Source organism: Elephas maximus, chromosome 11 (genome assembly GCF_024166365.1).
Source record: "Elephas maximus indicus isolate mEleMax1 chromosome 11, mEleMax1 primary haplotype, whole genome shotgun sequence".
Taxonomy (NCBI): Eukaryota; Metazoa; Chordata; class Mammalia; order Proboscidea; family Elephantidae; genus Elephas; species Elephas maximus.
The window spans coordinates 97,983,277-98,003,025 of NC_064829.1; the positions used below are offsets into that span (position 1 = coordinate 97,983,277).

Consider the following 19,749-nt stretch of genomic DNA (forward strand, 5'->3'; position numbering starts at 1 on the left):
GGGACAGAGACCCTGAAAGAGAGGTGAAGAGACCCTGAGGGGAGAGGAGACAGGGAAGGGGTGGGGAAGCACAGATTGGCAGGAAGAGAGGAAGACGCAAACATTAAATGCAACCCCTCAGGCCCACATCTCAAGCGCCTTGCCGGGACATTCAAGGCGCAGCCTGCCTGGCTCTCTTGCTTCTCTGCTCTTTCTCTTCTTCCCCTTGCCGTCTAGTGTCTCTGAGAGTCAGCAACTCCGGTGGTGGAAGGGGCAGGGTTGCAGTTCCAGGCACTGACAAAGGGTCCCACAGGCCTAACCTTGTTTTTTTTTTTTTAAGTTTATTTCACATTTGGGTGATGGTGATTTTTTTTTTTTTTTTTGCAAAATGTACATCATTTGTAGGAGGAAGCCCTATGGAGGACATGTTGGGCCCCACATGCCCCTCCCAGCTGCCTCCTGCCCCTGGGGCAGTTCCTCTCTTGAGGGCAGGTCCCCGGCTGGGCTCTGCCACCAGCAGCTGTGTGCCCCCTAGTGGACCCCTCCTCGCCCCTCTGGGTCCTTGATGCTTCCTCCTCATCCTCTTCCTGGTTACCAGTTGAGGGTGGGGTGCACCACAAAGGCTTAACTGGGCTGCAAGAGATTTTGCTCCTCTTCCCCTTTCACAGACGGGGCAAACTGAGGCCCAGATGCAGCAAGTCATGTGTCTTCAGTCTCCCAGGCACCCAGGCTCAAGGATCTCTGGGCCACAGCCTCTGACCCCTTAGCAGTTCCAATCAGATCTCCCGTGGTTCGTCTCAGCTTCAGTTCCAGCTTGGTGTGCACCAGGGGTTGAAATGCAAACAGTGTGGGCTGAACAGGCAACTGAGTGAAGTAGATGGTGTAAGACAGCCAGGAGTGGTGGGGACTCAGGCAAACTGCAGAGCAAATGCCCCATCAGGAGGGGGCCACTGGCTGGCTCCACACAGTGGAGCTGGCCCATTGCCATCACTGGATCACCCAGAGTTTTAAGTGAAGCCAGAAATCGGGATTTTGTAAACTTTCCCCATTTTTGGAACGTTGGATAATTCGGATTTCCCCCCACCCCCCCCCCCCCCACCACCAAAATGCTGCAGTGAACCAAAGAAAACACCACCAGGGGCCTGGTTTGCCCTTGGGGTCTACCAGCATGAGACATCTGGTTAGAAATGAAATGGGAGAGGGGTGCCAAGGTCACCCAGAAATCAGGCAAGCAGCTAGAATGATCCCCAGTGTGGCCACAACAAGGGCACCCCAGAAGGGCACAGGCCCCACAAGAACTCAGGGTTGCTGGTAAGGTCCCCGAACAGACATATCTGATGGGGATCTCATGGGTGGGCCTCATATATTGATTGGAGGATTCCAGACATGACAAAGTTCACCAAGGTCCCCCTGACAGGCCTGACAAGGGTGATTTCAGACATGATCAGACCATCCCAGCGGGACCCTATATGTGATTGGAGAGTTCCAGACACGAAAAAATGATTGCATGGTGGTTCCAGGCCATCTCAAAGATGACAGGGGAATTTGGGGGGACACATATGACGACGGGGTCCCAGATGGGCTCCAAACGTGACACAGAGATCTGAGACGTAATAAGGGGTTCCCAGACATAACTGAAAGATCTCAGACCTGACAAGAGGGGCCCAGACACGACAAGGGGGTCCCGGAGGGGCCCTGTACAGGGCTTAGGGTTGCTGGAGTGGCCCCCTTTGGATGTAGGAGTCTGTGGGTTCCTCCTCAAATGTAACTGAGGGGCTGCAGACACACACACGATCTCAGAGAGGTCCCAGGTCTGTTTGAGGGACCTCAGACATCACAGAGGAATCCCAGAGAAGCTCTGGAGGGCCCAGGGATTCTGGAAGCACTGCCCCCCAGCATCCACCACCCCACAGTGGTCTATGGGTCCGGTGACCCAAGACATAGGATCCTAGACATGAAAAGGGATTCCCAAAGGGGCCCCAAACACGAGTGGGGGATCCCAGGGGGGCCCTGGGTAAGGTTTAGGGATTACAGGAACCCCCCTCCCCCCAGTGCGGGGTCCATGGGCCCCAGGACCCAGGGTGTGGGGACACCAACGTGATGCAGGAATCCCAGAGAGGTTCTGGCTGGGGCATGAGGTCCCCAGGTGGCTCCACAAGCGGCGTGGGACTCCTGGCGCTCCCCAGGCAGGGCGCGGAGCCCCCAAGAACCCCCAAGTAGGGGTTCAGGCCCGGCGGGCGGCGGGCAGCAACGCGCTGTCGAATTGGTAGGTGAGCTTGCGCTTGACCTTGCGGATCTCGCCGGTCTTGGCGTAGTTGCGCAGGGCGCGCGCCAGCTTCTGGTAGGTCATGCGCTTGCGGTTGCCCTTCTGCTGGCCCCAGCGGCGCGCCAGCAGCTCCTTGTGCTTGGAGGAGAACTGGAAGACCCCGGCGCCCGGCTCCACCCACCACACGCACTCGCGCATGTCGCCGCGGGTCAGCAGCCCCAGCAGGAACTGGTACAAGCGCAGCTTCTTGCGGGCTCCTTGGGGCGTGGTGGGGGCGGTGCGTCAGGGTGAGTATTCCTCAGACCCTACCCCCCACGCCCAACCCTCTTCCACCCAACTGGGGCCCTTGCCAAGCCTCAGCCTCCCCATCTAGAGAGTGAGGTGAAGCAGGTGGCTGTGTGGGGGTCTGCGCCCCTGCCGCCAGCAAGTGGCTCCACTATCTGAGCCCAATACCCCCAGAACCCCATCCCCCGCTTCCCATTCCCAGTGGGATCCTGCGGGAGACCAGAGGGTCTGATTCATGCACTCCTAGGAGCGGCAAGGGCCCCACAGAGCTGGGTAGCTCACTGGATACAAGAACCTCACCTCTGCCATTTCCCAGCTGTGTGATCTTGGGGTGGTGACTTAACCTCTCTGAGTTTTTCATCTCCTCAGCTATAAAATGAGGCTAATGTGTGTGTGGAGTCCCTGGGTGATGCAAACGGTTAATGAGCTCGGCTGTTAACAGAAAGGTTGGTGGTTCGAGTCCACACAGAGATGCCTCGGAAGAAAGGTCTGGCGATCTGCTTCTGAAAAATCAGCCAATGAAAATCCCATGGAGCACAGTTCTACTCTGACACACATGAGGTCGTCACCATGAGTCAGAGTCGGCTCAGTAGCAACTGGATTAATGTGTGTGTGTGTTTTAATTTTATAGACATTTTACATTTTGCAAAGTTGTTGAGAATTTAGTGCCAGGCAGAGTGCCAGATGCTTTACTGTTATTTAGCTCATTTAATCTTCATCATGGGTGGCGCAAACAGTAAAGCACTCAGCTACTAGAAGAAAGGTTGGCAGTTTAAACCCACCCAGAGGCGCCTCGGAAGAAAGGCCTGGTGATCTGCTTCTGAAAGGTGACAGCCATTGAAAACCCTATGGAGCACAGTTCTACTCTGTACACATGGGGTCGCCATGAGTCAGAACCTTCATCATAATCCCGAAAGGTGGAGATGATGATGATGGCATTCATTTTACAGGGGTGAAACTGAAGCCCAGATAGGTGAAGTAACTAATAACCGCAACTCCCCCGGGGGTTCAGCCTAATGGATGCCAGGCACATGGCTGAAAGCAGGGGTTGACTAGATGGGGGTGGACATTGTTATTTGTTGCTATTTTGTTGCTAATGCTGATGAAGACAGCTGATTTTTTGTGCCCTGGCTCTATCCCATTTCCTTGGAGTCCCTCGGTGGGGCAAACGGCTAACTTGCTGGTAACCCAAAAGTTGGCAGTTCACACTCACCCAGCAGCTCCATGGGAGCAAGACCCGGCGATCTGCTCTTGTGAAATTTACAACCGAGAAAACCCTATGGGGAAGTTCTGCTTTTGCCGGCACCTAACAACAACGGCAGCATTCCATGTAATCCTCCCACTGACCTTATGAGGGTAGACACTGTGACTGTCATCCCCATTGTACAGATAGGAAACTGAGGCACAGAGAGGTAGAGGAACTTGCCCAAGGTCACACAGCCAGCAAGTGGCAGATCATTGCTCCCAGGGCTGACATATACAGTAGGTCCTTTTTGAGAAGCCATGGTCCCTTCCACTCCCTCCCCCAATCCCCAGCCAGAGCATCACCCCCACCTCACTGGCTCACACGTACCTGCATCAGATCCTCTCCCCTCAGTGGCACCAGTCAGGAGGGCCTCATCGGACTCGCTATCCGACACTTCCAGGGCAGGACTGTTTAGCACAAAGTCTTCCTCCTCGGATAATGCAGGGCTGGGGTATGGGGCGTATGCTGCTGGCGGGCTCAGGGTCTGCAGAAGGTCAGGGTCACCCGCACATTCAGGGGGGCCCTTCTCTCCCTCCCTCACCCCTCAGGTGTCCCTCCCCCTCCATCTTGGTTATGAGTATGGACTCTGGCCTCGGTTCCCATCCGCATGCTGTGGCCAGGGGATGCCCGAGCTACATCCAGGAACACAGGTCTAATACAAGTACTGCTATTCCATAGTCTCGTCTGGGCCTCAGTGGGCTCATTTGTGCAATGGGATAATGTTGCTATTGTTAGTTGCCTTCGAGTCAGATCTGACTCACGGCGACCCCATGTGTGCAGAGTAGAACTGTGCTCCACAGGGTTTTTTGGCTGTGATCGTTCAGAAGCAGATCGCCAGGCCTTTCTTTTGAGGCACCTAAGGGTGAGTTCAAACTGCCAACCTTTTAGCTAGTAGTTGAATGCTTAACCGTTTGCGATACCCAGGGACTCCAATGGGGTAACAGTGGTATGGAAGCTCAGAGGGTTGTTAAAAGGATGCCAGTCAATTGAAAAAACAAAAAAACAAACCCACTGCCATCAAGTCAATTCCAACTCACAGTGACCCTATAGGACAGAGTAGAACTGCCCCCATAGGGTTCCAAGGCTGTAAATCTTTACAGAAGCAGACCGCTGCATCTGTCTCCCTCGGAGTAGCCAATGGGTTTGAACAGCCCAGCACTTAACCACTGTGCCACCAGGGCTTCTGGCCAGGCAATAGTTTAGCTTCACTAGTGAAAAAGAAATGTCAGCCTTGAGCATTATGCTCTTTTAAAACCATTTATAGGGGATCAGATTGACAACAGCAAATTGAAAGGTTAGCTAGGAACCTTAGAAGGTGGTGAATTCATGTGAATGGGGGAAGAACAACTCAGAAAAGGAGGGTGAGAATGGTTGTCCAACTCAAAGAATGTCATCAGCGTCAATGAACTGTACATGCAGAAACTGTTGAATTGATGTACATTCTGTTGTGCACATTCTTAGCCACAACAAAATAAAATAAATTATTTAAACAAAAAACACAAGGGTACCAGTTGCCGTTGAGTGGATTCTGACTCACGGCAACCCCACGTGTGTCAGACTAGAACTGCTCCACAGGGTTTTCAATGGCTGTAAACTTTCAAAGTAGATCGCCAGGACTGTCTTTGAGGCATCTCTGGATGGGTTCGAGCCATCAACCTTTTAGTTAGTAGCCAAGCACTTAACCCTTCGACTCACCCCTGGACTCCATCAAAAAGGTGAAAGGGGTTAAATATGGATAGGTTTTAATGCAGTGCCTGGTATCTTTTTTTTTTTTGGTATCTAGTAAACACACTCATTCAAATGATGGGGGGTTTTCAGGTTCTCCAAGCCCCTCACCTGGCTAGTAAAGTCCTCCGTGGGGTACATTGAGAGGCTGGGCCCCAGGGCCTCCAGGCTGGGCACTGGGTCAAGGCCCCCTGCAGGGCTGTAGGTCGAGGGTCCATAGCAGAGAGGGACACCCTGGGAGTGGCCGAAAGTGGCCGATGTGGGGTCGAAGGCCTCGTAGAGGGCAGGTGGGGCAGGCGGGGCCTCGGTCCAGCCCCATGGCGAGTCTAGGGGGAGGATGCTGAGTCAGATGCCAGGAGGCCTGGCCATGCCCTTCCCCCTACACCTACAGTCCCCAGCACAGAGGGGCCATTGTGGGCCGTGCAAATCTCTGAACCCAGGATTTGCATGGGGTGGGGGGAGGAAACTGATCTACCCTTATCTTGCCAAGTCAGGTGACAGCCTCCCCTGGGCCTCAGCTTCCCTGTCTGTGAAATGGGCCAGGGAGGGAGGAGATGGGCCAGGGTGACTCACCAGGAGCTCCCTCTGCATCAGGGTAGCTGGGGTGTTTGCAGCTGTCCAGGTCATAGAAGACACCATCCGAGTACTGAGGAGGGTAGAGGTGGGAGAGGGGTCATCCCAGGCTGCAGGGAACCCCTACCCCCACCCTGGACAAGTGGGGAGACTTCGACACAGACAGTGGAGCAGAGGGGAGAGACTAGGAGAGAGACAGAAAGTAAGAAATAGAAACGCGGAAACAGAGAGACGCCTGGTGAGAGAGGTACGGAGAGACACACAGAGACAGAGAGACAGCGGTATACAGAGATACGGGACAATGCAGGAGAAACACACACACACACAGAATGGAAAAGAGAGAGAGATACAGGGAAAGACATACAGATACAGAAACTCAGAGACTCAGAAAGAGACAGAGCAAGCCAGCTCCTGCTGAGACATGGACTCCCGAGGACCTTGACTGGGCAGTCCTGTCACCACTGGGTCCCCAGTACCGCGGTACACAGTCAGCGCTCCATAGAGCCCAGGGAAGGTGTGGAAGAATTCACCCCAGTCTTGCCTCCAGGGTGTGGGACAGATTGGGGGTGGTGAGAGGCTGAGGGGGAGGAGGTATTTTTGCAAAGCTGAGTCTCAGCGTTTCTTTGATGCCCCTACAAATTCCTTTGATTCGTCCCAGGAATCACGTGTGGCTTTAGTATTTAACATCTAGTAAAGATGAAGGAAAAAAAAATTTTTTTTTTTTTTTTTTTTTTTAAAAGATGAAAGCAAGGAGCCCTGGTGACCCAGTGGTTAAATGCTTGGCTGCTAACCAAAAGGATGGCAGTTTGAACTCACCGGCCACTCAGCAGAAGAAAGACCTGGCAATCTGCGGCCTAGAAAGGTTACAGCCTAGAAAACGCCATGGGGCAGCTCTGCTCTGTCCTGTAGGGTCCCTATGAGTCAGAATCGATGCAGCTGCACACAACAATAGCACCGTATTCATACCATGGAGTACTATACAGCAAGCAAAAAAATCAATTGCTGACACACATTCAATGCTGAGTGAACGAAGCCAGATACCAACGGGGACACACTGTAAGATTTACTTTATAGAAAATTCAGAAACAGGCAGAACAAACCCATGGAGGGAAATGTGAGAGGGGGTGGGTATCAGGGGAAGGAACACAAGGGAAACTTCTGGAGGGGTGGGGAGATGCTCTGTCTAGATCTCGATCTGGTGAGTGGTTACGCAGGTGCATTCATATGTAAAAACTCAGCGAGGTGTGCACAGGGGATTTGCCACTTTGCTGATTGTAAATTATACCTTAATTAAAAAAAAAAAAAAAAAAAAACCTCATCAAGTTGGAGGGGGACGGGATGTGATGGAGAGGGGCACACATACATCCAAAATCCACTGCCGTCGAGTTGATTCTGACTCACAGCAACCCTGTAGGACAGAGTAGAACTGCCCCACAGGGTTTCCAAGGCTGTCATCTTTATGAAGGCAGACTGCTACATATTTCTCCCAAGGAGCGGCTGGTGGGTTTGAACCACCAACCTTTTGGTTAGCAGCCGAGTGCTTGACCACTATGGCACCAAGGCTACTTATTACACATACATCAGTAAGGTTTTATTTCTCAGACTGGGTGGTGGGTTACTGGGGGGTGGGTATGTATATCTGAAACATTACAGAATTAATTTTTAAAAAATACAAAGAAAAGGAAAGAGGGAATAAATAAATCTCTGGAATGTGGCATGAACAGAGACACAAACGCCAGAGAAACACAAACACACAGCACACACACAACACATATACACAGCTCACATTTCATACACACGTAACATTACAGCATACAGACATCACATACCCACAACACATATACACTGCACACACGCAAGACATACACAGCACACACAATGCACACACGTACACATCCAAGGAAGTGGACCCAACACCGGAGAGAGGGAGACATCAGAAACATGTTAATGATACAGACAGAAAAGGGGGACATACTTGAGGGAGAGACACCCAGGGAGAGATTCAGAAAGACAGACAGGAAGAAGAAACTGAGGCAGGGAGCCAGCGACCCCTCTGAGGGAGGTTGTGGTGGGCCACATGAGTCCCCCCACCCTTCCCTGGTCCTCAGGGGCCCCAACTCACCAGACAGCTGAAGTGTGGCCCATCAAGCCTAGCGAGGGAGAGACACAAGGGCATGTCAGGGCACCTCCAGCCACCTGAGCCTCCGAGTGATTGGGGAAGCTGGTGGGGGGCAGAGGTGGCAACAGCTGTGGCCACAGCTCATCTGCTGTGTGGGACCAGCCGCAGCACTTTCTCCCCACTCCGCAAGGGGACAGGAAGTGGGAGGTGGGGGCTAGGCAAATGCCCCCCCACCCAGATTTGCATAGACACAACTTGGGGGGGGCAGGAAAAGTAAGGGAGAGAAAGTCCCCAGAGAGGAGGTGTAGGCACCAAGGGCAGGTGGGGGTTGGAAGGGGCCCTCTGGGTCATCGGCTATCCAGTCTGCTAAATGGGGAGAGCGGAGTCCCTGGGACAGGAGAGAGATGGACGAGAGATACCTGGATAGAGAAGGAAAGACACAGAAGAGGCTCAGACAAGGGCGGAGGGGAGAGGTGGGAAGAGAACAGTGTGGGGAGAGTTAGATATGGGTACAGGAAATATTTACTGAGTCCCAGAGGAAGAAAGATGAAGTGGGGGAGAGAGAGGGAGGCAGGAGAGACCAGTAATTGGACAGAGAAGAGAGACACACAGAACTGGAAAGACAGAGGGACAGAGAGAGAGAGCAACAGGCAGTCAGAGGAACAAGGAAAGAAATGGCCAGATACAGAGTGACCCAGTGAGAGACAGAGAGAGGACTGAGTGGGGTGCTGGGAGGGACAGAGATGGAGAGAGACCAACAGAGATGAAGACCCACCTGGAAGAGGCCAGCGGCAGGAGGGGAGAGAAGCAAGTGTTCCAGGGCAATGAGATCTCTGGGGACTAAGAAAGACAAGGATGGGAAAGGAGGATGTAGAAGAGTCAGGGGTGGGAAAAGAAACAAAGATCCAGAAGGGGCAAGAGAGTATACCCCCTCTCCCTGCCCACCTCCCCCTCTGTGAGGGTCCCAAGTACAAAATCAGGGGCTCCCACTTACTGTGCAGCCTCCAAGGCGAGCATGGTGGCACTGGGCTAGGCTGGTCGCCGGCTGCAGCCACCACCCCTATTTATACCATGGCCCAGCCCCCAGGGAAGGGGGGGGTGCTGGGGCTGTCAGCTCAGCCCTCCTCGAAAATCCCCTCGGGGAGGGGGCCAGGTTGCGCAACCCCTTGGTCACGTGGTAGGGAGAACGGGTCTGGATTTGGGGATCCCCAAGGTTGGGGGTGGGGATGGGGAGTTGACCCTGAGGGGTAGAGATGGGAGGAACTGGGTTTGGGGGGGACCCTGGAAAAGTAAAGGAAGGGCTGGGCAAGAGGTGGGTCTCTGGGACCAGAGGGGGTGGAAACGGGTGTGGGGAACACTGGACCCAGGAGCCAAACTTCAACCCCAAAAGGGGAGTACTGGGGTGCTGGGGTCTGGGGGGGTGACAGGAGGACCTGTGTCCCTGGGGATGTATAAGCTCGAAGGTGACCAGCCCTAGGGGACAGATATAGGGACCACCAGGAAGTCTCAGAAGAGGACATGAGGAAGACCCAGGCCCGAAGGTGATCACCAGGACCCCAAGGTGGAAACATTTGTGGGTGTGATATGGGGGGGTCCCCTAGGTCAGGCCAGGGAGCGGAAACCCGCAGTCCTTGGGGCTGCCCCAGGGCCTGGTGGAAATGGGCCAGCACCTGGTGGGCGGGGCAACTGCGGGGCACCCCAGGGGCCATGTGGGGGAGATAGATGGCCCCCAGAGAGGGCAGGTGTTTGTGCTGGACACCAGGGTTCCCTGAGCAGAGCAGAGAGGAACTGGCAAAAATGTTCACTCAGGGGCGCACGGGGAGAGGGAACTGAGGTAGCCTCGGCAGCAGAGGCCACAGCCCCAGAGTTTGCACTGAAATCCAGGGGGGCCCCACTGGAGTCAAGGGGTCCTGATGAGTAGAGATAAGCCACGCCTTCCGGGCCAGGCAAGGGCTTAGGAGACTGAACTCGCCCCTCAGAGACCACAAAGACCGTAACAAAAGGACGAACTTTATTAATCCCCCTGCCCTGGTGGGAGGCCCGAGAGGTCACCAGGCCTCAGGGCCTGGGGGTCCAAAGCGCCGCAGCAGCTGCTCCTGGTCCTCCAAGTCCTTCCGCACCTTCTTGCGCATGTAGAAGATGGGGCAGTCCCGGCTGTGGGTGGGGGCAGGTCAGGGTCAGGGCCAGTGGGCCCAGGTGGCCCCAGGAGTCCCGATGAAGCCCAGCAATGGGGCAGGGGCCTTGAGCACAGGTCCCCAGGGACAGGAGCTGCTCCCAGGACTTTGGCCCCGCCTGCTGCCCCCCCACCTGACTCCTCCCGCCAACGGGCTGTTTGCTCAGCGGGCACAGGGAGACGATAACAGTGGGTACCTGCCGAGGCGCCGGCCACCAGCCGTATATCACCTGTCACCTGGCGTGGGAACCTGCCCCGCCCACATGTTCCCTGGGGAAAGCAGCCCCGCCCCAGGGGGTGGGGGACCGTGGGGGTGGGGGTGTGTGTCCAGAAGGGCTGCCACCCCCCAGCAGATCCTGGGGGCCCAGCCCTGCCCCCAGGCACCCACACCCTCCCAGAAGACTGGACACGGGCCCACCCATCAGGCAAGAACACTGAGGCCCCACCAGGAGGGATATAGGAGAAGACCCTGGTGTCCAGGCAGCTGGGGACCACCAGCCACAGGCCCAGGAGCCTGGTGAGGGGGTGGCACCTGGTACAGATGACATCCTCGTGCAGGCTGCCCTGGCAGCGCTGGCACTGGGTCCACAGTCGTGAGAAGCGCTCCTCCAGGGCGTTTAGGTGGGACACCTGGGTGGGCAGCGGGGGTGCTGAGCAGGGTGGACCCTCACTCCCCTGCCCGGCCTCCCCGGCCCCCCTGCCAGGCCTCCCTGGCCCTCACCTCCTTCTGATAGAGCTCTGACTCCCGTGGCCGGCAGAACTTGCACACGGCTCCTGGGGGCAGGGGGGTCAGCACAGGGCTCGGCTGCCCATCCCTGCCCCTTTCCCGCCCGCCGCCCATCCGGCTCCTGAAAGTCCCCAGAGGCTCAAGAACAAGGGAGCAAGTGTGTGTGGGGAAAACTCCCCTGGGGAAGTCCCAGGGTGGGGGATGTGGACCCTCCTGGGTGGGCGCAGGCCAAGGAGAGCCCCCTACCCGCAACCCTGGAGGCAGCGCTGGCTGGTGGGGAGGGGGCTCACCCTGGTGGTTTAGCACAGTGCGGCAGCCGATGCAGCAGGTGCGGCGCTTGGCAAAGGCCAGCAGGCCGCCCACCTTGCCCGTGAGCACGGTCTTGCAGCGGGTATGCTCCCCTCCTACAGCGCAAGGGCAGGTGGTGGGCTGGGGTCCCCAACTCCTGGTGTCTCCCCACTCCCATGTCCCCCACCCACTGGCTTGCCCTTACGCAGCAGCACAGCCTCGGCGCGGCCCTCGCCCAGGATCGGCTCAAAGATACGCAGGAGGGGCTTGGCCAGCTGCTGCTCCAGGTAGTACTGCGTGTCAATGGGCAGACTGTGCTCCAGCACGAAGAGAGGGTCCTGCAAGCAGGGCTGCGGTCACCATGTGGGGGATGGGTGGTGGTCACCCACGGGGACAGGGGGCAGTGGTCATCCACGGTGGGGACAGAGGGGCCATGGTCATCCACGGTGGGGACAGAGGGGCCATGGTCATCCACGGGATGACAACAGAGGGGCCACGGTCACATACTGGATGGCCTAGGAGAATGCAGGGGGGACTCAGTCACACAAAGTGTGGATAAGGGAATTGGGGACACAGTCACACAGAAGTGGGCAGGGCACTGAAGGGTACAGCCACACCCCAGGAGCGGGGAGGGGAAGCTGCAATCACACATTAGGCAGCTGAGTGAGGGGCACCTGGAGCCCAAGGGTCCTCCAGTCACAAACTGGTGGTGGTGGTGGGGGTGCTGCCCTTGGGTCTGGAGTGGGTCAGAGGTCATGGGGAGTCTCTGAGCCACAGACTCTGTGATTCATGCTGGGGGACACAGGTGGGGGCCCTCTCATCACCAAATAAGGGTCAGAGTTCTAGGTGGGGGGGGCAAGGGTGACGGTGGGCAGGAGCTGGAGCTGGAAGCCATGAAGTGAGGAGGCAGCACAAGAAAGGAGGTGGGTGGCTGAGGGAGGGTCATGAGGGTCAGAGATCACAGGAGCTGAGAAGCAGGTCACTGCTTGGAGGTCTGGGTAGGAGGCAGTGGAATGCGGATCTAAGGGGATCAAGGGCTGCAGCACAGGAACCAGAGAGAGACAGAAAGAGACAGAGATGGAGAGAGACAGACAGACGGGGTGGGTATGCAGGATGAGGACCCGGGGGCCCCTTTTTCTATGGGGGGAATCTGACACTGCAGAGGATGCTGGGAGCCTGGGAGCACAGGGTCACAGAGCATCCCCAGGCTGCCGGGGACCCCGGGTGTGTCTTGGGGGGCGGTTCCCAGGGTCCCGTGGGGCTGTGGAAGGAGCCGCCCTGCCCTCCCCCTGCCCCTGCAGGAAAGCAGAAGTGAGAGTGGGGGAGAACTGGGGAGGGGCCTGGCCAGGTGGGGCCGACCTCAGACTTCATGTAGGCAGCCACGCCTTTGGTGGCCCCGATGATCACGTAGGGGACACGGTCGCCCAGGCTGGGCGCACTCCCGGGGTCCCGCTTCCTCATCCTGTGGGGGGACAGGGTGGCAGGCGGGTAAGGGCAGGTGGGGTGGCCGGGCTCACAGGAAGTGGTGGCCCAGCTGGCACAAGGGAGGCTATTTCTGTCCCGCCTCCCCATGTCTCCTGGCCCGTGTCCCTCAGGCGGACCTCTCAGCCAGCTCCACGTGGGCCTGCTTGCCGGCGTAGTCGGCGGCTGCACGGGTCAGCTCCTTGGTGATGACCAGCTGCGAGATGTCAATGCGGTTGCACAGCAGGTCTGAGATGACGTCCTGTGCATGGGCCACTGCACCATCAGGGTCTCTGTAGAAGGTGGGGCCGGGGGTGTCACTGATGCCACCGAAGGCCAGGCTAGACCCCCACTGCCTGCATAAATCACCCCAGGGCCAAGGGGTGGGGCAGGTGCTGAGTGGAGGTTCAGAACAGGGAAGGGCTGCAGGCCCCAGGGCAGCAGGATGGTGGAGGTGGGGCTGAGTCCACAGCTGCCCACTCAGACTCTTTCCACTGCTCCACCACAGGGGGAGAGTGAGCCTGACACCTGTGTCCCCAGGGAAGGGCTGAACCCTGGGTCTGAGGGAGGAGGGGCTGGGGGCCCAGACTCCTGGGTTTGAGGGAGGAGGGGCCGGGAGCCTGGGCTCCTGGGTCTGAGGCAGGAGGGAGCTAGGGGCCTGGGCTCCTGGGTCTGAAGGAGGAGGGGGCCGGGGGCCTAGACTCTTGGGTCTGAAGGAGGCGGCTGCGGCCTTGGCTCCTGGGTCTGAAGGAGGAGGGGGTGGGGACCTGGGTTCCTGGGTCTGAAGGAGGAGGGGGCTGGGGGCCTAGACTCTTGGGTCTGAAGGAGGAGGGGGCTGGGGGCTTAGACTCTTGGGTCTGAGGGAGAAGGGGGCAGGGGGCCTGGGCTCCTGGGTTTGAAGGAAGAGGGGGCTGGGGGCCTGGATTCTTGGGTCTGAGGGAGGAGGGGGCTGGGGGCCTGGGCTCCCGGGTTTGAAGGAGGAAGGTGCCGGGAGCCTAGATTCTTGGGTCTGAGGGAAGAGGGGCTGGGGGCCTGGGCTCTTGGGTCTGAGGGAGAAGCGGGTGGTGGGCCTGGGCTCCTGGGTCTGATGGAGGAGGGCCTAGGTGCAGTGCCTCTCACCGGTCGATGAGCAGGCGACGCAGCGAGGCGGTGACGAGGTTGGCCACGAGGGGGCAGTTGTCCCTCCGCACGGCCTCCAGGCCCTTGCAGTCCATGCGGTCGTGGACATCAGGGCAGGAGGAGAAGAGCAGACCAGCGTAGCGCTTCTTGCTGATGAGCAGGTAGGGGAAGTAGACCTGGGGGAACCCATTCCCAAACTTGGGATTCAGACACTTGGGGAGACGGGCCTAAACCTGAGGTAAGTACACCCTACGAGTGAGATGGGCCTAAGACCCTGGCATGTTGTCAGAACACAGCTCCTGAGCCCAGGAGCATGCTCACACCAGGGACCCAAATCTGAAACAGAGCCTGGGGTGAACCAGAGATAGCCCCAAATCTGCATGTGGGACAGACCTCTGAGGCAGACAGGGGGACAAAGTGAGGCCCCCTCAAAGAGAAAGGGACTGAAATCAGGGTGGGCCCTGACACAGGAGCTCCTCCACACCAAGGGGCCCCAAGCCCAAGAGTGGCTGTGCCCTGAGGCCTCACCCCACATTTGAATCTTGGGGGAAAGAATGTCAGTCTGAGATTGCCCAGGACCCAGGACTGATACCTGCTGGGGTCTGGGGGGCCTGGATGATGGTGCCCAAGCCAAGATATGCCCACATCACAGTCCCACTGCCCAGGGCAGCCCTCAAACTTGCAGCAGGAATTGGTAAACCCAAATGCGGGAGAGACTCCAAGCCTGTGACATGGTGTCACAAGGCAGACATCATCTTGTCTCGTAAAGCCCAAAATTCTAGACATTTCTAAAACTAAGGCCTGTGTCATGGGTTGAATCATGTCGCCTAAAAAGAAATGTTGTTTACCAATGTTCACTGCAGTACTTTTCATAATAGCAAAAAAGTACAAATAACTGAAATGTCCATCAACGAATGAATGGATAATGGAATATTACTCAGCCATAAAGAGGGATGAAGTCCCTCTGTGTGCCACAACATGGATGAAATGAGAACACTATGCTGAGAGAAATAAGTCAGACACACAAGGACAAATACTGCATGACATCACTTACAGGATATCAGCAATTATATAGAAGCCATAAGTAGTTAACGGTTACCAAAGGCAGGAGGGAGGGGAAAGTGGAGGTTTTTGCTTAGAATGGATTGAATGCATGTTAATGGAGGTGGGATCATTTGGAAAAAGATACCAAGAATGGTTGTACAACTTGAAGAATGTAATCAATGTCACTGAAGCATATATGTAGAAACTAACAAAATATTGTATGTCGGTTGTATGCATAGTGCTATAATAAAAAAGTAGATATTAAACCCATAACCCATTGCTGTCAAGTCGATTCTGACTCATAGCGACCCTATATGCCAGAGTACAACTGCCCCATAGAGTTTCCAAGCCTGGTAGATTCAAACTGCTGACCTTTTGGTCTGCAGCCATAGCTCTTAACCACACACACCACCAGGGTGTGTATATATGTATATACACACATATATATATCTATACACATACATACACATACATCTACACGCATACATATATAAAGATATGTGGAAATCCTAACCCCTGTTCCTGTGAATGTAACTCTGCTTGGAAACAGGGGCTTTCTTTTGTTATATTAATGAGGGCATATGGAGTAGGGTGGGGCCTAAACCCAATCCCTTCTGAGCAGTGTAGAATATAGAGCAGAAGAGATACAGAGACACACAGACAGGAGGAAGACAGACACCATGTGAAGAAGGAGACAGATGCATCTACAACACCAAGGGAACGTCAAGGATTACCAGCAGTCACCAGAAACTAGGAGAGACACCCCCAGAAAGAATTGACACAGCTGAGACCCTGATTTGGACTTCAGCTTCCAGAACTGTGAGAAAATAAATTCCTATTCTTTGAAGCCATCGCCGTGGTTTTTGTTATAGCAGAACTAGGTAATAAGACAGCCCCAAACTAAGGAGATCTAGGTAGCAAAACACCTTGTAACTGGGGCTTATGAACCTGAAGAGTACCCCAGTTAAAGTACCCCAAAATGAAGAGACCCTGAGCAACATCAAGGTTCCCCCAGATCCTGACATGTAAGAGGGTCCCCAAACTAAAACATTCTTAAGCTTTGAAGGTGCCCTGAATATCAGAGACCCCTCAAAACTGGCAAGACCCACACATAGCCCACTCCAAGCCCTGGGTTGGGGGGTCCTCACTTACCTTCTCAAACTCAAGCCGAATGGGCGGGGGGAAGTGGCCTGACACCCAGTCGGCAGCCTCCCGCCCTAGGGCCATGGCTTCAGCCACCGAGGAGACGCCAAATCGGCACATGACGGAGTCAGTGTCACCATATACCACCTGGAAGATGGGGCACAGGGAAGGGTGAGTACCCCAGGGACGTGTACCCTTCTGCCACCACCAAGTGCTCAAGGGACCCCAAGGGCACAGTGGTAGAGCAGGTAGGTGTGACCAGGAAGCCTAGCCCCCAGCAGTCACCCACACCAGCCCAGGTGCATCTCCAGACCCATCGCAGGGTGGTGGAGCTGGCGGGGCAGCCCCTAACCTTGGCATCAGCGCTGTAACCATTCTCCACTGTGTACTTGGACTCCACCAGTTGCTTCGTTTTCTCAATCATCTGGCGCCCGAACCCAGTGACACTCTGCAGGGTGGGAAATCATGCTGAGTGAAATGCCAGTGCCTTCTGCAGTGGATGTGAGCTCAGGGCCCCATCTCAGTTTCCAAATGTGCAAAAGGGGTCTCTAGGCTGCTCTTCAAAGGTCTGTTGGGTTCCCCGGCCTAGAGCTCTGGGCACAGAGAAAGTGGCTGGGGCATGGACAAGGAATTGGTTGCATCAAAGTGTTGGAAGGATCTGAGCCAGAAAAAGCCATCAGTTCAGTGTTTCTCCAGAGGTGCTGTGACATCATGGGAGGGGGCAGCTCTCCTCACTGTAGGACCCCTGACATTCCTGCCTCCTCACTGAATGCCAGTAGCACCACACACGCCCATCCCTGGGCAACAGAAATGATCCCACACACTGTCAAATGTCCCCCAGGGGGTAATATCATGTCAACTGAAACACAATATTTCTTCCCAACTGAGAAAACTGAGTCTGGTGAGGGGGTGGGGACACCAAGGAGAGACAAATATAATTCTTTTGCTTTTTTTTGTTTGGATTTAGTCAGAAAATCTTTGTCTTTTAACTAGAACATTTAGTCCACTTATATTTAGTGTAGTAACAGACGTACTTAGGCTTAAATCTACCATCTTATTATTTGCTTTGTTATATGCCACCTGTTCTTTGTTGCTGTTGTTCTTGTTTTTTTTTCAATCCTTTATTCTCTTCTTCTGGAATAACTCAGTACTTTAAAAAAATTATTCTATCCCCCTATCCCCGTAAGCTTCAGACATAAATACAAAAAGAGGCCAAGAGAAAGAGACAGAACAGAGAGACAGAAGGAAGGGATCAAGAGAGAAAAGACAAAAGAGGGTCTAGAAGGAGCAGCCCTTGTGAGGAAGCATGAGGGGAAGGCAAAGCCCTAGTTGGCAATACTCGTGTGTGTTGTCTCACACTGTTGTTGGGAGAATTAAGTGTACAACTCCAGTGGGAGAGGACAGTGGGAAGCTCATGCTGGGTCCCAGAGCTCACCTGTGAGATCTCCAGGCATGGCAGCTTGCCCACCTGGGCGCCAGTGAACCCATACACGGAGTTAGCGCTTATCTTTAGTGCCAGCTGCCGCCCATCCAAGACCTGCCGGCGCAGGGGGTCCTTTTCCTTGGCTAGTTCGGCCTTTGCCCTGTTGGGGGGTGGGGGGGACGGGGAAACAAATCTCACTCAGATGGCACCCCAGAGGAGACAGAGGTCTGGGTACTGGAAAGAGGTGCCCTATACAGCACCCATGGGACCTGGGCCACTTAGAAGGGGGTGTCTTTCTCTAAGTCAAGAAAAGACACGGATGAGTTGCTGCCAGGCGGCCCTGGGGTAACCCAGAGGGGTATGGGGACTGCCAAGAAGCCTCAGCAAGTTTAAGCGGGGGCAGGGGACTCAGACCACCTTTTCCGGGCGCTGAGTAGGTTCTCCAGGATCTGCGGTAGCAGCCCCTTGCGCACCGACGTCTTCACAAACTCATCCCCTGTGGGTGTCTTGATGAACTGCTCTGAAGTCAGGCTGGGTCAAAGGTGGGTGGGGCATAACTGCCTGGCCTCTCCCTTCTTCTCCCTTCAGCCCCACCTCTGCCCTTGCCTTGGTGTGAGCGGGCTCAGGCCCTGCAAACTTCCCCACCTCGCCTGTCTCTCCCTTCCTCACTGTCTGTACCCGCCAGACTGGAAGTTCCCAGGGGGCAGGGCCCTGGCCGGCCTGTCTCTAGCCCCCAGAGGCCTCAGAAGACACGTGTGGGGTAGGGGTGTCCATACCCCAGCTTCTGGGCAGTGCCAGGCCGCAGCAGAGTGGTATAGCACAGGTTGTGAGCCATCATGATGGACGGGTACAGTGAGGAGAAGTCCAGGGTGGCGATGGGCACGTCATAGTACCTGGGGGCAGGGATGCGAGAAGTCAGGCTGGGGCCCCCACCACCCCTGCCCGGCTGCAGGGTCCGGGGCCTTACCCTTTGAGTGGCTCGATGACCGTGGCCCCTGTGTAGTCTTCGCCTCCCTCTGTCTTCACCACAGGCATCACCAGCCCCTGGCTCATGGCCTGGGAGGAAGAGGGGGACAAGCAGGTGGAAGGAAGCAGAAGGGGAAGGAGAATCTCATATGCCGGGGTCGTGGGGGAATTCAGTGGGTGTCGGGGGACAGGGGCCCACTGACCTGCCGAAGCAGTTGGGACACGACCTTGACCTGCTGGCCGCGGGTGAGCAGGTAGCTGAGGGGCACACCAGTGACACGTGCCATCTCCACAGAGTTGACGAGCACCATGAGCCGCTCAAGCAGCCGCAGTGGCAGGAAGGCGTCCTTGAGGCAGTACACAGCCAGGCGGCGACGCGTCTGCTCATTCCCGTTCTGGTGGTGGGGGCAGGGGGAGAGGGATTGGCTTCTGAGTGGCCAAGAGAGGGCGAGAGTCTGACTGTGTGAGTGGAGGGAGGTCAGGGGTCAGGGTCAGTGTGAAAGGACCAGTGTGGACTAGAGGTCAGCAGTGGGGGAGGAAAACAAAGTTCACAGGGCTGGAGGTCATGGGAGCAGGCAGAAAATCAAAGTCAGAAGTCAGAAGAGCAAACAAGAGGGTGAGGTGAGAGGGTAGGAGGTGGGGGTTTAAGGTGAGAGTCTAGGAGAACATGTGGGACTCTGAGGTCAGGGGAGCAGATGAACGGGTGAAGTCGGGGGTAAGGCTGGGAAAACAGGTGGGAGGTTGAAGTCAAAGGTCAGGAAGGTGGGCAGGAGTTGAGGTCAGAAGAGTAGACAAAAAGGTCATGTCAGAGGTTAGGAGCTAGGACATTAAAATAAGAGGTCGAGAGAGCAGGTGGGAATTTGAGGTCCGAGGACAGGGGTGTAGACAAAAGCATGAGGTCAGAGGTCAGGAGGCTAAGGTGAGAGATTGGGAGAACAGGTTGGCGGTTGAGGTCAAAGGTCAGGGAACTGAGTGGGTAGTTGAGGTCAGGAGGGTGGGTGTGAGGGTGAGGCTGGGGCAGGGTATGAGGTCAGAGGGTGAGGCCGGGCACCTGCAGGTCGGTGATGATGCTGTGCTGCACATCTTCCTTCTGCTCACCCAGGAAGTGGAAGCTCACGGCATTGAGCGTGTAGGAGCGCAGCTTGTACTCCCGCAGCAGCACCTGGGTGGGCGGGGGAGGCACGGTGGGCATGGGCCCGGGAGTGGCCACCT

At 55.9% G+C, this 19,749-nt stretch overlaps 2 protein-coding genes across 4 annotated transcripts in view; both read right to left on the bottom strand.

Annotated features, from left to right (window-relative positions):
• Nucleotides 1–1,068: 1,068 nt before the first annotated feature.
• Nucleotides 1,069–9,217, bottom strand: SPIB (Spi-B transcription factor). 3 transcript variants are annotated; one of them, XM_049900852.1, is made up of 6 exons: nt 9,188–9,217; nt 8,197–8,224; nt 6,075–6,147; nt 5,613–5,827; nt 4,104–4,222; nt 1,069–2,502 (listed from the first exon to the last, which is right to left on the bottom strand). In XM_049900852.1, the coding sequence occupies exons 2-6, from the start codon at nt 8,217–8,219 to the stop codon at nt 2,204–2,206; spliced, it is 729 nt and encodes a 242-aa protein (XP_049756809.1). In that variant the 5' UTR covers nt 8,220–8,224; nt 9,188–9,217; the 3' UTR covers nt 1,069–2,203. The 3 variants fall into 3 exon arrangements, with proteins under 3 accessions (XP_049756809.1, XP_049756808.1, XP_049756806.1); XM_049900851.1 differs by having other exon boundaries at nt 4,104–4,260; XM_049900849.1 differs by lacking the exon at nt 9,188–9,217 and having other exon boundaries at nt 4,104–4,260; nt 8,197–8,320.
• A 971-nt stretch (nt 9,218–10,188) lies between these two features.
• POLD1 (DNA polymerase delta 1, catalytic subunit) overlaps nt 10,189–19,749 on the bottom strand; it is a 28,510-nt gene continuing 18,949 nt past the window's right edge. Inside the window, exons 12-27 of the mRNA XM_049900844.1 lie at nt 19,589–19,699; nt 18,741–18,932; nt 18,539–18,627; nt 18,348–18,464; nt 17,989–18,102; nt 17,584–17,731; nt 16,501–16,596; nt 16,158–16,295; nt 13,962–14,137; nt 12,983–13,135; nt 12,741–12,843; nt 11,587–11,719; nt 11,384–11,497; nt 11,088–11,140; nt 10,899–10,996; nt 10,189–10,347 (exon numbers count right to left, since the gene is read on the bottom strand). Of these exons, the coding sequence (XP_049756801.1) occupies nt 10,242–10,347; nt 10,899–10,996; nt 11,088–11,140; nt 11,384–11,497; nt 11,587–11,719; nt 12,741–12,843; nt 12,983–13,135; nt 13,962–14,137; nt 16,158–16,295; nt 16,501–16,596; nt 17,584–17,731; nt 17,989–18,102; nt 18,348–18,464; nt 18,539–18,627; nt 18,741–18,932; nt 19,589–19,699 (1,941 nt within the window). The 3' untranslated portion in view covers nt 10,189–10,241. The remainder of the gene's footprint in view (nt 10,348–10,898; nt 10,997–11,087; nt 11,141–11,383; nt 11,498–11,586; nt 11,720–12,740; nt 12,844–12,982; nt 13,136–13,961; nt 14,138–16,157; nt 16,296–16,500; nt 16,597–17,583; nt 17,732–17,988; nt 18,103–18,347; nt 18,465–18,538; nt 18,628–18,740; nt 18,933–19,588; nt 19,700–19,749) is intronic.